The sequence below is a fragment of the Pelophylax lessonae genome (genome assembly GCF_965119305.1).
Source record: "Pelophylax lessonae genome assembly, chromosome: 7".
Taxonomy (NCBI): domain Eukaryota; kingdom Metazoa; phylum Chordata; class Amphibia; order Anura; family Ranidae; genus Pelophylax; species Pelophylax lessonae.
This window is the reverse complement of record NC_138774.1, coordinates 228,895,158-228,911,957: the sequence shown is the minus strand read 5'-3', so window position 1 is coordinate 228,911,957 and position 16,800 is coordinate 228,895,158. Positions and strand designations below refer to the sequence as shown.

Here is a 16,800-nt window from a genome sequence, read left to right as displayed (position 1 = left end):
TGGCTGTAGCAGGAGGCAGTTTGGTGGGGGGGGGGGGGGGGGGGGGGGCTGGACAATGCGTGTGTGCAGACAACAGTGAAGCATGGAGGAGGTTTCTTGCAAGTTTGGAGATGCATTTCTGCAAATAGGGTTGGAGATTTGGCCAGGATCAATGGTGTCATCAATGCTGAGAAATACAGACAGATATTTATCCGTCATGCCATACCATCAGGGAGGCGTGTGATTGGCTCCAAATGTATTCTGCAGCAGGACAATTACCCCAAACATTCAATGTCATTAAGAACTATCTTCAGCGTAACAAAGAAAAAGGAGTCCTGGAAGTAATGGTTTGGCCCTCACAGCGCCCTGATCTCAACACTACATGAAGAGACAAAAAGGGATTTGAGGCAGCAGACATCCACAGAAATCCGTGCTCGGTTTTCACGAATCTACTTCCAGGGCCGCATTTGAGAGAGGCTCCTCCTACCTGTAACAGGAAACACATAAGTCCACCATTATAAATGTATTTGCCATAGCTGCCTAAGTTGTTTGTGTTTCCTCAGGACCAACACAGGAGCTGCACTAGTTTGTTGTTTTCTTCGAAGTCTCTGTGCTTGTTGCAGGGGACTCCCTGGTCGGCCATTCATTTGGTCCAGTGGGGCCTGGGCAGTGTTGAGTCAGGGGCAGCACCAGAGCCAGGTCAGCTCGTTCGCCTGAGGTTCCTTCTCCAATGGGGAGGATCCACAACCATCCCCCAGCTGAAGGGTCATCTCACAGCTCACAACCCCCACTCCCCTTTTGGATGGCCGAGCAGGCTCCCTGCCTAAGCAGCCTAGATGAGAGAAACAAGATGGCGGCGGGGCCAAAAATGCTGCGGCATTTACAGCCTCTGCATTTTTTCCTCATTTCTGCCGGACGACTTCCGGTCAGTGGCCATCTTGTCGGAGGCATGGGTGCCCTCAGAACAGAAGCGGCACCCGGCGAGTGACGTCACTTCCTGTTTCGCTGCACAGCAAAATAAAAGGAAATTGCTTACAAGGCTAAGTAAGCTCTGAGCACACCAGGGAGCGGCAAAAGAGTGCAAGTATGTGTCCACCAACCTGCATTGGGTCAGCTGGGGGAGAAGTCAGACCTGGGGCAGGAAGCAGATAAAGGGCACTAGGTAGTGTCTCATTGCGCCTGACCATATAGGACACTTCACCACCCAATCCTTCGGATCCTGTAAATCAGGAAAACTCCAACGTAAGCCAGAGCCCTCCTGGGTCACCTCTCTGGACCTCACCTCCAAACGTCACGCTGCAACCGCCTATCTCACGTGGGTTCCCTTTGTTGCATTATTTTTATAGGAAATTCTGTATATGTATGTGTATAAATATGGATTATGGCCTAACACAGCTGGTAGGCAAGTTGCACTTTACAAATCAAAAGACCTGAGGAGTTTTTCGCAGGGGGGTCGTAAAATGTAGATTGGCCTGACAAAAGGTAATCAGATGAATTGATGGTAATCAGACTTGAGGGGGTATTCATGAGAAATGGTGGATTGTTTACCTGGTAAACATTACAAGTGGAGTCTTTTCACAGTGAGATCAAAGAGTATTTTGGGGTGACCTAGCAGAATCACAAGGCCACCTTAAGGCTATGCTTAATTCCTTCAAGAAGGAGTTAACAAAATATTGGACCACTACGCTGGGCCATAGAAAAGCTGGAAGTCCCAGAAAGCACCAGCCAGGCCAGTGCCCTGTCTACTAGCAGGGCATCCCTCCCCTCCCACTGGTACCAGATTTGATGATTTTGAAGAGTCTTGGCTACAGAGATCATCTATTTATGCCTCTGAAGGGTGTAAGCGGAGAGATCTGGCAAAACTTGAAGTGTAGCCGCTTGTCCAGGAAGCTCATCTCTGTGTCGAAAAGCCGCGAGGGTCTTCTCCTTTACTTGATAAAAATGTATTCTCAGCAGAACGTCTCTTGGGATCTCTTGTGGAAAAAAGGAAGGTTGGAGAACTCTGTGGATCCTGTCTAAGTTGAGGTTCACGGATGAAAGAGGATACTACAGCAAGGAAGTAGTCATGCACAGTGTGGGAGTTGAGATGATTGGATCGATTCAGGGATCCCTCTAATTTTGAGGTTGTTGCAGTGTGAACGGCCCTCTAAATCTGTTACCTTTGATTTCAGCCAGGCAATCTACTCACTGTGCCTTGCATGAGCATCCACCATTGCATTATAAGACATGACATAGGTGCCCATGGTATCCTCCAGGTAGTTAACCCTTTTGCCCAAGTGTTGTACTTCTGCAGAGTGCTTCCTAAAGCATGCTAACCTATCAGCTTGAAGGGATGAGCGTAGGGACAGAAGCATGTCTTTCAACGTGGTGTCACAGATCTGTCTCTCTGCAGTAGGAAAGGAGGTAAAGGGGTCTGTATGCTGGGGGTCAGATGTGTGGGTATTTGTGGCACATACCTCCATGCATGATTCATCTGTATCTTTAGCCTTTGAGTCTCTCTTGGGCTGAAATTTGGCTGGACTTCCCCTGCTGGGGAGAGGGGCAGTGTCACAGCCCTCCATGTAATCTGTAGCTCCAGCATCGGCAGCCCTGCTCTGTGAGGCAGCCATCGCTACAGGACCGGCCACGGCTGTGCTGGGTGGGTCTTCGCTGCCATTTTGTTGAAGCTCACGCCGTATGATCGGGAAGAAGCTCGATAATTTCTCCAGCTGGATGCCTTCTTTCTGTCTCTGGGACATAATAGTGGGTGCAGGCGCAACTTAAAAGGTGGTGAGAGCTGTGTGTGCAGCCTGGGGCCGGCATGAATGTGGTGTTCCTCAGACAGTAGGACAGAGTTTGGGGCTTATGTGGCCATAATCCCCCACCCCCCCACAGTCTGACTTGATTTTGTTCCAGGCGTGGAATGTGAAGTTGGCAACACAGCACTGTATACATGGATCTGAGGCTACATGCAGTTTGTAGAGCGCACACTGCAGCTGCATCTGTTAGTGAACTAAATGAGTTCCTTTTGGACAAAACTAATGATTTAGACCTCACTAAAATCTGAAGATCAGCTGTAATGCTTTCACGCTTCCTGCAGACATTAAAACCAACCTCCAGGTTTCCTGTAACTTTAAATAGTTTGTTTGGACCAAGCAAAAGTGCTGCACTGGATGTAGCTTCAGCTCCATACACTAAACAGGGCAAGGTTTCAGCTGTTGGACAGAGACTTCCCGTCTCACACCCTGAAAAAGACAGACAGTCATTCTGAGTGGTGCTCCACCATTTATAGGCAGTTTTGTATTCTGTGAATGAATGCAAAGCTTCCTCAGACTGGCTAAGGCAGAGAGGCGAGCTGATGACATCACACTCTCTCAACCAGAGGAAGCTTTGTATTTATTCACAGAATCGGAGAGTGTGACATTATCATTCTGACTCAGCCAATATCAGTTCTAAAGAAATAGGAAAAAAAAATGGGATTTTTGACTTGCCGTAAAATCCATTTCTCCGATGTTCATTGACGGACACAGCTCCTGATCCTTCTTAACCACTGGGTTATCCCTACAGGAGTAGAACACTAGGCAGGAAAAAGCTTGACTATGCCTATGGGTAGTCCCAGGGGGTGTACACCCACTATAGGCACTCAGTTTTGTTACAAGCAGTGTCAGAAAGCCAACTCCACAGAGAGGTGGGTGTTGTGTGTCTGTCAATGAACATCAGAGAAGAGGATTTCACGGTAAGTCAAAAATCCCATTTTCTCTTTCATTCATTGATGGACACAGCTCTAGATTCTTCTTAACCATTGGGACATCCCAAAGCAGTGTTAAACATGAGGACTGGGAAAACAGCAGAAAAAAATTTCCAAGGCTAACCATAGCCATCCAGGTAATATGGATCTCAGCCAAGAACAACTGAAGCTCACCTGAAAAAAACAATACAACCTCAAAGAGGACTAGGTCCTCTAAACAGCAGCCTGCAAAAACTTGCGGCCAAAAAAAGCATCCGCAGATGCCAACACATCCACTTTATAAAACTCTGTAAAAGTGTGCACAGACAACCAGTTGGCCGTCTTGCAACCTGTATCACTGATGTCTGATAACAAAAGGCCCTTGAAGCACTAAGCGCCGGAGTAGAGTGTGCCCTGACTTCTAATTGAATAGGCCTGAAATCACTGTCTGCCTGATTTATCTGGAAATGGTCGCAGCAGAAACGGCCAATCCTTTTCGAGATCCAACCGTGAGTACAAATAGTGAGTCTAACAGCTGCCAGGTACACCCTGATTGCCCAAACCACATCCAGGGAACGCAGAGCAATTTCCTTAGGATGTTTAGACCTGGGACATAGGGAAGGCAACACAATATCCTCATTCAAATGGAAATCGGAGACCTTTGGAATGAACAACGGGCGGGGACGAAGAACCACCTTAGCTCTGTTCAGGTAAGGTGAACGACAAGAAAACGCCGCCAGCTCGGACACCTTGCACGCAGAAGTGATATCCACCAAAAAGGCCACCTTGTAGGGCAACGTAAGCAGGGGAACCATCAATATTTTTGAAGGGAGGTTCCTGGATAACTGACAACACCACTTTGAGGACCCACGGTGGTAATGGAGACTGCACTGGAGGAACCAAGTGTCGAAAATCCCTGGATAAAGGTAGGCATCAAGGAAAGTGTGGCCAATGGATGTTGAAAGAAAACCATCAAGGCCGAAACATGGCCCTTGATGGTACTAAAGGCCAGGCACTGCTCAACCCCCTGTTGGAGAAAAGCCAAGATCTGAGCCACGGAAAAGGAGCGAGTGAGAACCCCAAAAGACTCACACACCACGCAACGTACGTCTTCCAAGTATGATGGTAGATCTTGGTAGAGGTAGATTTTCTAACCTTTAACAGGGTAGAAATCACCAATTCAGACAAAACCTTTATCCTTCAGGACCTGGCTTTCAACAGGCAAGCCGGTAAAAACCAACGACTGTAAAGCAAGATGGAAGATTGGTCATTGAGACAGCAGATCTTTTCCTGAGAGAAAGTCTCCAAGGAGTATCGGCGACCAGCCGGACCAGATCGGCATACCAAGACCGTGGAGGCCAGTCTGGAGCCACCAGAAAGACCGGAATTCCTTGCCACCTCGATCCTGCACAGGAGTCTTGCCAGAAGGTTGAGAGTGGGAAAGGCATAAATTAGACAACAGGGAGCCACTAATGAATCTGCCGTATCGTCCAGAGGATCCCGAGACCATGCCACAAACCTCTGTACCTTCCATGGAATGTGTACAGCAGAGGGCTGGAATGATCGTTCTGCCCACCTTAGAATGCTGGCTACTTCCCGATCCGTCAGGACACTTCTTGTGCCCCAATGGTGGATACTAGAGAGAGGGAGTATACCCCTTAGGACTGCCCATTGGTGTAGCCAGACTTTTTTTCTGCCTTGTGTCCTACTCCTGTAGGGGGCAGTATAACCCAATGGTTAAGAATATCAGAAGCTGTGTCCGTCAATGAACGAAAGAGAAATACATTTTTATTTCTCTTTATTCTTACCTGAAATAACACATAACCAAAGCCTTTACCAATCCCAGTTTTCTGGTCTCTGATGATACGAACGGCCTCTATGGTTCCACATTCGGAAAAGTGGTCCCTGAGAGCTTCTTCTTCCACATCTAAGAAAACGAGAAACTAGATAAGTGATTGTACCAGCTAAGAGCGATCCACTGAATGCCAGCGGGGTCCTGGATTGTTTGTCCATCTCATGTGGACTTGCTTAGTAATTCAGGGACACCGGAAACAAATCAGAGTTCCTGTATGATAAAATGGGCTACCCAGTAGGAAAAGAACTGAAGACGTGCCTTCTTGGTATCACTAAACATCCAAGGCTGGCCAGACATAACATTTTCTTTTACAATTTTCCTTTACAGTTACCAAAACCATATAATATGAGGTCAAAAAACTGTCAATTTGTATGCAATCAGGCAGGCCCTTGTACTAAATAGTTGAAGGTAAATCTAAAGGAAATTGAATATTAACCTTGTATAATATATGGCCAGCTTTAATACAAAAATGTTCCTGACACTTTATATGTTGCCCAAAATTGATAGCCAGTACCTGGAGGCAAGTCTCAACCCTCACAATGCACTCTGGCTGGAAACATTTAATGACACCCTGCACCTCCATAAGGTGACCTAGGAACATAGAGGGTGCCCAGCCAAACACAAACATTTTTGGAACAGGTGGCTTTCCTCCACTTGCACCTCCTAATAGTATTATTATGTTCTATCCATTTACCGAATTCCAGGCTTGTATATTTATACATAGTTTACATTAGTCCAAGCTGCACCGATGTATCTATGCTTCTCCAAGCCGACGTGCAGGTAAGTCGGTTTGCAGTAAGTGGTTAATGGTACCCCAAAATGCGCCTTTAAAAATAGCATGAAGCTTGTCACCCAAAAAGGAGCAGGAACTTATTTGTGGGCAACAAACGTGCATAGGACAGCTCATTCAAAAGTCACAGAAACGCACTTTGAAAATCACACGGCGGGAACGCTCTTTCCCGCTATGTGATATATCAACAGGGCCTTAACGTAAAAAAAGGTTTTTATTGCTGTCTGTGCCCCTGTTAAGAGGATTCTCCCTCTATGTCCTGTTTACCATTATTAATTACCATTAATTATGTAAAATATATTTTGGGGGCAGTGAAGACTGCTGGCTGGTGATATTTTACATATCACTTTGCTATCAGATGCAATGACAAACTTAGGCCTGTTTCACACACTTCATCTTGTAAAGGAGCATTGTGAGGAGCAAGCTTTTAAAGTACCAATCAGCTCCAGTTGATAAATGTTGAACGCAGATCCTAAAAAGTACTTATTGCCACTTTAAGCAAGCTGCTAGCAGGCTTCAGCGCTTGTTGGAAACCTGCTAGCAGCTTGCTGTTATTGGCAATCAGCACTCCCATTAGGATCTGTGTTCACAATTTACAAACTGGAGTTGAATGGTACTTTAAAAGCTTCAACACAGCTTGCTGAAAGCCCTGCAAATTCTTTTGTCAAAGCCTTCTGTTCACACTGCTCTTATACAAGCTAAAGCCTGTGTGAAACAGGCCTTAGTGCAAAATCCTGATATTTTGAAGTCCTAAGAAGTGATCTTCATGGGATGCATGAACGCTGGTTCTAGAGTGTTAATTGTAAATATAACAGTCCCATTAGCACAATAAACATACATCAATATCACTACTCCAGGTGGTCTTAGATCATCCACTGACCATGGGTGCGTTCCAACTGCAATCTCTTCCTCCCCACAGTATCCAGATACAAACAGGCTGAATTTCTGCCATTGTTTTCTTCATATCCAACAAACTTTACTGCAAGCAGCACAATCTCACAAAGTCAGACTGTCTAAAACCAGAACGTCTTGCACAGTCAGGTTGAAAAAAAGACACAAGTCCATCTAGCTCAAACAAAAAAAACAAACAAACAACCATAGAATCCTATACCCGCAGTTGATCCAGAGGAAGGCAAAAACCCCCAGCAAAGCAGGATTCAGTTTGCTCCAGCAGGGGAAAAATTCCTTCCTGACCCCCACCCCCCTGAGATCCCCTTGCAGTAAAGCTTGTTGCATATTCAAATGTTACTAAACCCAGGTCCTGCATTTACTATATCTGGTCTCCTACAGTACACAGAACATGGAGATGCAATTATTTTAGTAAATATAAAATGATAAATATCTTTTCCCATCAGCAGTTTATACCAATTACAGCAATCTTGTGACTTGCATCAGTGAGTGCTGATAGTTTGTAGGAGTTTTCATTTCTCTGAAGATTGTCCTATCAGGCTTCAAGCCCTCTAATTCTCTGTCTGAGCATGTCTGGACAGTGCTGATTGGCCCTGTGCTGATCACATGTACACTCCCCAAAAAAAAAATCAGCCATCAATCAAGATGTGACATCCCACCCACTGAGTTCTTTTTTAGTTACTGGGCATGGAGGAGGAGGGAGGGACTGGTCTGTCATTTAGGATCTGTATACACCCCCAAATGTGTGATGTTGATACCATGTGACCTGAATAGCTCAGCTAAAACCAGGAAGTGTTCTCTGGGCAATGGAGACCAAACTGAGCATGTGCAGCTGAACTACACTTACTGTGATTATCTAGACTTGTCCAGAGTGAACTTGCTGGAGGGGGAGGCTCTGTGCATACAGGATCACACAGCCTTTTCACACAATGCAGAGGAATAGTCACTTAAGTTACACAGTGAGTATAACACGCATACTATTCTACAGACAGATTTTACTGTTGAGGGTTTAGTAACACTTTAAGAGAGAAATAACAGAAGTGCAGCCAGTTTGTTTGCATGATCAGTATAATATGACATATTTAGACTGAGCTGATTTAAGAGATCTTACCATATGGAAGATTTCCCACAAAGGCGGATTTCTTGTTGTCATGCTATATAAAAAAATAAAAAAAAAAAATGTAAATTTTATAACATTGGACAAGCATGCAGTGGAATTATAAAGACAAAACTAAAGCCAGCTGGTTGGTTGCATGTAGCTGTGCAATGTATAGAAAATAAAATAGGAGCAAAAGGAAAGTTTTTAGTAAAGACCGACCGAGGTTACCAATATTGCCGATATTTAGGGAAAGTGCATGTCCTGGGGTGATGCCTGCAGCTAGAAGCATCACCCCGGTACCGGTGTCCATGGCCGATGGTCGGCTGACTTGTAATATAAATAATAATAAATAATATATAAATAAATAATAATGACAACCGATGCGGCTGAGAAGCCGCTCGGCTGTCATTACAAGGAGCGGGAGGGGAAGCCCCCCCCCTCCCGCGGCTAATCCGGGTCTCCCATCCCATTGGGAGACCTGGACATCCTACCTCCACCGCCCCTGCCGAAGAGAAGACCCGGTGTAGCATGAAGATGTGTCCCCATTGAAAGCCGGTATCCCTGCCACAAGTGCGCATGCGCCGGTCTCCATGTAAAAAAACCCACATCACTTCCGGGTACTCGGTGCCAGGAAGGAACTGTATTGCACCAGGTGGGTCCAGGAGGAAACTGTATAGCACAGGGACGGGACCAAGAGAGAACAGTATAGGGGAGCCCGGAGGGAACAGTAAAAGGGGGGCTAAAATTGAACAGTATACAACAGAGAACACTATAGCAGAGGGGTGGGTATAGGAGGCCTGGGAGGAAGCAGTATAGCAGAGGGGTGGGTCAAGAAGGGAACAGTATAGCACAGGGGAGGGTCTAAGAGGGAACAGTATAGCAGAGGGGTGGGTCCAGGAGAGAACAAGGTGGCATGGGGTGAGTCCAGGCAGGAACATTATAGGAGCAGAGGGGTGAGTCCAGGAAGGAACATTATAGGAGCAGAGGGGTCAGTCTAGGAGGGAACAGTATAAGAGAGCTAGGAGAGAACAGTATAAAACAAGGGGGCTAGGAGGGAACAGTATAGCACATGGGGGCAGGAGTAAACAGTAAAGAACAGGGGGGCAAGGAAGAAACAGTATAAGGGCAGCCAAAACGGAATAGTATATAACAGGAGGGCCAGAAGGGAACAGTATAGCACAGGGGTGGGGCCAGGAGGGAACAGTATAGCACCGGAGTGAGGCCAGGAGAGAACCGTATAGCAGAGGGGAGGTTCCAGGAAAGAACTTTATATGTCAGGGGTGAGTCTAGTATAGCACAGGGGTGGGTCCAGAAGAGAACAGTATAGCGCAGGGGGGCCAGGACAGAACTTTAAAGAACAGGGGGGCCAGAAAGGGGGGGGGTGGAGGGAAAAGTATAGCATAGAGGGGGCCAGTAGAGAACAATATAGCACAGAAGAGTGCAATACTGGGATCTGTAGCAGTTTCCTTTTGCAGAGTAGCTCAAGGAAGCTGCTGAAACATATCTTGCGCGCTGATTCGTGCCTGCCTTCCTCTCCCGTCCCTCCCGAGTGAGGTCACACACAGTCACCTGGGATGGACAGGAGAGAGGGCCAGCTGGGATCGGCACACGACAGTGATGCAGGTTGTTTATCTCTGCGCTTTTCTGCCTGTCAGCTATGTGGGGGTGCAATCCACTGTTCATCTGCTTGTGGAGGAACCCCTGGAGACCTATTGTGGAACCCTGGTTGGGAAACACTGGTGTAGCTAATTACATTTTTATCATTTGGATTAGATATATTTAAAGCAGCTTACCGTAGAGTTCTTTGAGGCAAGATCCACTCTTATGTGGAATCCATTGCTGATCTCAGTACCGTTCCTAATTTTAGAAATAAAGATGAGCAGGTGAAACAGTTCTGTAAAGGATTATAAAAGGTGAGCTGTAGCTGCTGGCTTGTTTTTTGGTACATGCTTATTATCCCTGTGGGGGTGTCACTGGGTGTCACTGCTGCTCACATAATTTGTAATAAAAACATATTTGCCACTCTGAAGCATCCCTCCAACCATTTTGCATATTATTATATATATATAATGTGATTCTGTACTTGCCAAAATATTTTCAGGTAGGTTCTACTACCCACTATATTGATGGATGTCTTCTACATCTCCCCCTTTTTTTTTTAACTATTTTTTAGATCCTTATTTCATATATATATATATATATATATATATATATATATATATATATATGGGCTTTTATAATACAATATATAAAGCATGCACTATATTAATTTCAATAAGGTGCATTGCAATTTTAAATAGTATATGTGATACCTTCATGTAACCGCTAGATGGCGACAATGCATGCAGACATATTTTTTTACGATCTGGATTACTTATGCTTTTAACAATTTTTTCTTTTCTTGTTTTATTAAAATATTTTTCATCAATCATAGGTTCTTTGTAACCGATCATATCTTTATACATGTATTGTTTCCAGCAGTGGCACCTTGCACTTTGTACTTCCATTGTCACTTCCTCTTTATAAGCTCATCTGTTGGTGCCACACGGCTTCTTCTAATCCCAGAAGACTACAGTTTTGTTGAAATGGGTCGGATGGAGCGCACGTATGACGTCATTACAGCCAATTAGACGGGTGACTCCATGCCTAACTTTTTTTCATGCTTTATTTTACTGCTTTCTCTTAATTGTACATCTGTTTATGTATTAATAAATATTTTTTACTGATTACTATGAGGCTTCTCCCCATTTCATGTTTGGCCATATGATGAGCTTATTCCATTTGATGCAGGATTCCTCTGATCTCTGTAATTGGGATCAATACACTGTGGTAAGAGACTATCCACCCCACAGTAGAGCATCTGTAGGGTTTTTGCATCGTGGAACACAAAGCACTCTTCAATTGGCACTTTTCAGTGGACTATAAAAGTTTTTTGTGCATGTTTTCATGTAGATTTCATTTTCACATCTATTTTGCACTTAATAGCATATGCACTTTGCTGTGGTTTATATTAAGATCTTTCAGTGGATTGTATGTTTTTTGCACATTTCTATTTTTCACAAAATGTTATTCATATTTAGTTACATTTGCACTTCATTGTGGTTTACACTGCTATTTAGCACTAAGTGATACGTGCGCAGCGGAGCACTGCAGCATTTACAGGAACATTTTCTTCACATTGCATTTATTTTCTATCACAAGATTTAAAGGAACAGCGCACCATTTTTGCACACATTATGTAATAAAAACATATTTGCCACTCTGAAGTTTCCCTCCAACCACTTTGCACATTATTTTATATATACTATGATTCTGTACTTGCAGAATACAAATATATTAACAGTAAATAGGTTAGGTCTGAGCATGTAGGCCCTTTACAAAATAATCAGGAGTGGGTGACAGGGGACAAAGAGAAGGCAAATTTATTAAATACTTTCTTCAGCTCTGTGTATACAAAGCCTTTGTTTCTAATTTTTAGGGATTCGTTAAGGACTGGAATAGTAGCACTGGATTGGCGTAGGGCCAATGTGGTGCCTATATTTAAAAAGGGATCAAAGTCTTTGCCAAGTAACTATAGACCTGTTAGTTTAACATCTATAGTCGGGAAGATATTGGAGAGATTAATAAAAGACCACATGGATGAGTTCTTGCTGGAGAAAAATATTTTAGGCAACAGACAGCATGGATTCATGAAAGACAGAAGTTGTCAAACAAACCTGATTTCTTTTTATGAGGAGGTAAGTAAAACCTTGGACAGAGGGGGGCTGTGGACGTAGTATACTTGGATTTTGCAAAAGCGTTTGACACAGTTCCCGACACATGGCTAATGTGTAAGGTAAAGTCTACAGGCTTGGAAAGATCGGTTTGTAATTGGATAGAAAATTGGCTAAAAGATAGAACTCAGAGAGTAGTGATTAAAGATTCTTATCCTGAATGGTCTAAGGTTATCAGTGGTGTACCCCAAGGTTCAGTGTTGGGACCCATACTTTTTAATATCTTTATAAATGATATCGGGTCTGGGATTAAAATTACAATTTCAGTCTTTGCAGATGACACCAAGCTTTGCAGTGGAATAACTTCTTTACAGGATGTCTCCAACTTACGGCCTCATGCACACTGGATGCTTTTGGAGCTGCTGTTAGCAGCGTTAGACGTTTTTTTTTGCAGCTGCAGAACGCCCATCCATGTTATTCTATGGCCTCATGCACACATAGAGCTTTTAGGAGCTCCAAGTGGCATAGGTGTTTTACAGCTCCAAAAAAAACCCCAGGAACTGTGCGTTCTGGAGCTGCAGCGTCAAGCTGTAAAAACGTCTGACACTGCTAAAGGCTGAATAACGTTGCTTAACATGCGTTAAGCCACGTTATACGTTTTTTTTTCTTCCATTCAAAATCAATGGTTCCCTATGGGAGCCTATTGATTTGAATGGAAGTCACACCTCAAGTCGGATCAGGATGATCCGACTTGACTTGCGCTGTGAAAATCTTGAGGGGTAACTCCACGCCAAAATGGGGAAAAAAACGGCGTGGGGTTCCCCCCCAGGTTCCAAACCAGGCCCTTCGGGTCTGGTATGGAATTTGAGGGTAGCCCCACGCTGAAAAAATGGCGTGGGGTCCCCCCCAAAATCCATACCAGACCCTTATCCAAGCATGCAGCCCGGCATACCAGGAAAGGGGAGGGGACGAGCGAGCGGCCCCACCCCCCCTGGATCATACCAGGCCACACGCCCTCAACATGGGGGGGTGTGGGTGCTTTGGGGCAGGGGGGGCTCTGCACCTCAAAGCACCTTGCCCCCATGTTGATGAGGACAAGGGCCTCATCCCCACAACCCTGGCCGGTGGTTGTGGGGGTCTGCGGACAGGGGGCTCATCGGAATCTGGAAGCCCCCTTTAACAAGGGGGCCCCCCAGATCCCGGACCCCCTCCCTATGTGAATGGGTATGGGGTACACTGTACCCCTACCCATTCACACCATAAAAGGCAGTGTGTGTAAATAACGACAGGAGACGTTTTGGAAAGTTTATTAAAAATCTTCATCCCGTCTTCTCCCTCTCCGGTCTTCTGCTCTTTTGCTGTCCGCTCTTGCCTTGTCTTCTTCTCTCCGGTCTTCTGCTGTCGGCTCTTCTTCTTCCTCCGGTCCTCCTCCGACGACGTCTCCAGCGATTATGCCGGTCTCTGCAGCTTATTATATAGCCATTAGGGGCGTGGCCGCCAGATGAGGTCATCTGGAGACCCCGCCCCCTTATGTCACAGATGACGTCATGTGTGACACAAGGGGGCGGGGTCTCCCGATGATGTCATCGGGCAGCCACGCCCCTAATGGCTATATAATAAGCTGCAGAGACCGGCATAATCGCCGGAGACGTCGGAGGAGGAGGACCGGAGGAAGAAGAAGAGCCGACAGCAAAAGAGCAGAAGACCAGAAGACCGGAGAGGAGAAGACAAGAAGAGAGGACAGCAAAAGAGCAGAAGACCGGAGAGGGAGAAGACAGGATGAAGATTTTTAATAAACTTTCCAAAACGTCTCCTGTCGTTATTTACACACACTGCCTTTTATGAGGTGAATGGGTAGGGGTACAGTGTACCCCATACCCATTCAAATAGGGAGGGGGTCCGGGATCTGGGGGGCCCCCTTGTTAAAGGGGGCTTCCAGATTCCGATGAGCCCCCTGCCCGCAGACCCCCACAACCACCGGCCAGGGTTGTGGGGATGAGGCCCTTGTCCTCATCAACATGGGGCAAGGTGCTTTGAGGTGGGGGGTGCAGAGCCCCCCCTGCCCCAAAGCACCCAAACCCCCCCCATGTTGAGGGCGTGTGGCCTGGTATGATCCAGGGGGGGTGGGGCCGCTCGCTCGTCCCCTCCCCTTTCCTGGTATGCCGGGCTGCATGCTTGGATAAGGGTCTGGTATGGATTTTGGGGGGCCCCCACGCCGTTTTTTCGGCGTGAGGCTACCCTCAAATTCCATACCAGACCAGAAGGGCCTGGTTTGGAACCTGGAGGGGAACCCCACGCCGTTTTTTTCCCCATTTTGGCATGGAGTTCCCCCTCAAGATTCTCACAGTGCAAGTCGCGCCGCAAGTCGGATCACCCTGATCCGACCTGCGGTGCGACTACCATTCAAATCAATAGGCTCCCATAGGGAACCATTGATTTTGAATGGAGGCAGAAAAAACGCTGCTAACAGCTACTGTGGCCAAACGTGCAATAACGCTAATGGAAAAAGCTACTGAAAGCACGTTTTTACAGCTGCTGTTTCCCGGCGTCAAGTAAACAGCTTTGGAGCTCGTTTTTATGACGCCCTGTGTGCATGGAGCCTACAAGCTGACCTCAATGCACTGTTTCATTGGGCAACTATGTGGCAAATGAGGTTTAATGTTGATAAATAAAAATGTTATGCACCCGGGGGGGAAGAATATGCATGCATCATACATACTAGGTGGAGTAGAACTGGGGGAATCCATAGCGGAGAAGATCTGGGTGCTCTGGTAGATCATAAGCTTAATAATAGCATGCAATGCCAAGCTGCTGTTTCCAAAGCAAGCAAAGTCCTTTCTTGCATTAAGAGAGGCATGGACTCCAGAGAGAGAGAGAGATATCATTTTGCACCTATACAAATCATTAGTAAGACCTCATCTGGAATACGCAGTTCAGTTTTGGGCACCAGTTCTTAAAAAGGATATCGGGGAACTGGAGAAAGTGCAGAGAAGGGCAACCAAACTGATAAGAGGCATGGAGGAGCTCAGCTATGAGGAAACATTAGATATCTTGAGAAGAGGAGAGTAAGGGGGGATATGATCAACATGTATAAATGCATAAGGGGTCCATATAGTGTACTTGGTGTTGAGTTGTTCACTTTAAGGTCAACACAGAGGACAAGGGGGCACTCTTTACGTCTAGAGGAAAACAGATTTCATCTCCAAATACGGAAAGGTTTCTTCACCGTAAGAGCTGTGAAAATGTGGAATGGACTCCCTCCAGAGGTGGTTCTGGCTAGCTCACTAGATTGCTTTAAAAAAGGTCTGAATTCTTTCCTCGGTGTACTTAAAATACAGTAAGTGGGTACTAAATTTTTTTTTAGGTAAAGTTGATCCATTGAATATCCGATTGCCTCTCGAGGGATCAGGAAGGATTTTTTTTTTCCCTGCAGTAGTAAATTGGATCATTCTTTGCTGGGGATTTTTGCCTTCCTTTTTTTTTGTTGGTTGAACCAGATGGACTTGTGTCTTTTTTCAACCTAACTATGTAACTATGTAATATGCTGCAGAAATCTCCCTCCACTAAGTCTTGCTGCAGCCATTTCAACTGTGGGCAGCTGAAGCTGCTGCTGCCTGTTCACTTCCTGGTTTTACACAGAGGCACACACTACATATCTCCTATATCCTAATAACCTAATCTCCTAATCTAGTATAGCCTGTTGGCATTCTGGTTTGCAATACACCAATGGTCCTACAATATACTCACTGTACTATTGTGTTGATTTTAATGTTGCACATGTATGTTCTTATTGTAATTATAGAATTAAAGTTCTGAATTTTATACACATGGTATATTATTGAGTTATACAACTTATTCGTATGGTACCATCAAAATCCCCCAGAGCTCTCATTTTTTCCTATTCTTATTTTTTTCCCTCCTTTGAGTCTTTATTCTGTGTTGTGTTGATTTCTATCCAGGAACCCCTCAGGGCCCTCAGTGGCTATGTTTGGGCCCCTGGCTTTGTTCTCAATTCTATACTTGCAGGTTTGGAGGATTCTTGGCCTTTGGGTCCTTCCAAACCATATTTAGGGATACTCCCTACTACTAGATTTATTTATTTAATATATATATATATATATATATATATATATATATACATACAGACCCGCACACACCACTGCTTGCCTGCACATTTCTCCTCTCTTGAATACTCCTGGATCTCTGCAGTCTCCTAGTATCTCCGCCCACATCCAGCCCCCTGCAGCTTTGCAGTTCTCATTGGCTCTCCTATGACTCACCCCTCCTCCTTTGCTAGCAAACTTTCAGGAGAGTGAGAGCTGTGCATTATATCATTAGCATAGGCTTTTTACCAGACAAGAAAGAGGAAGTGGGCTGTATAAGGTATTAGCTCGCAGAGAAAAAAATGTTTACAATCCAAAGTTAAAACAACAAGGGCAGAGGATTTAATAGATGGAAAGATGAAAAAAATGACTGAAGGTCCGCTTTAATGTGCATTGTACTCAGCCTGGCTTCGGATCTCTGAAGCAAGCAAAGCGCAAATAAAATAAAGGGGGAGGAGAAAGTCAGGAAGACAGCCTGGTCAAGTGAACAGTCACCTTATCTGGCTCTACTCCAATGACAGTTCTCTCTGCAGCAGTACACTGAGATGATCATAGCCTACATTTTATGAATGGGTTATAAATCTAGGCTGTAGTGTGCAGTAACTTTGCAGTGGAGAGCGAATAGTGGTATCCACTCTGTTATAAG

General features: G+C 45.3%; 1 protein-coding gene across 1 annotated transcript in view; it reads right to left on the bottom strand.

Moving 5' to 3' along the window:
- Positions 1-16,800, bottom strand: part of APEX2 (apurinic/apyrimidinic endodeoxyribonuclease 2) — a 226,327-nt gene that overhangs the window by 899 nt on the left and 208,628 nt on the right. Inside the window, exons 14-16 of the mRNA XM_082264617.1 lie at positions 10,132-10,195; positions 8,351-8,393; positions 5,494-5,612 (exon numbers count right to left, since the gene is read on the bottom strand). Coding sequence (XP_082120743.1) covers positions 5,494-5,612; positions 8,351-8,393; positions 10,132-10,195 — 226 coding nt within the window. The remainder of the gene's footprint in view (positions 1-5,493; positions 5,613-8,350; positions 8,394-10,131; positions 10,196-16,800) is intronic.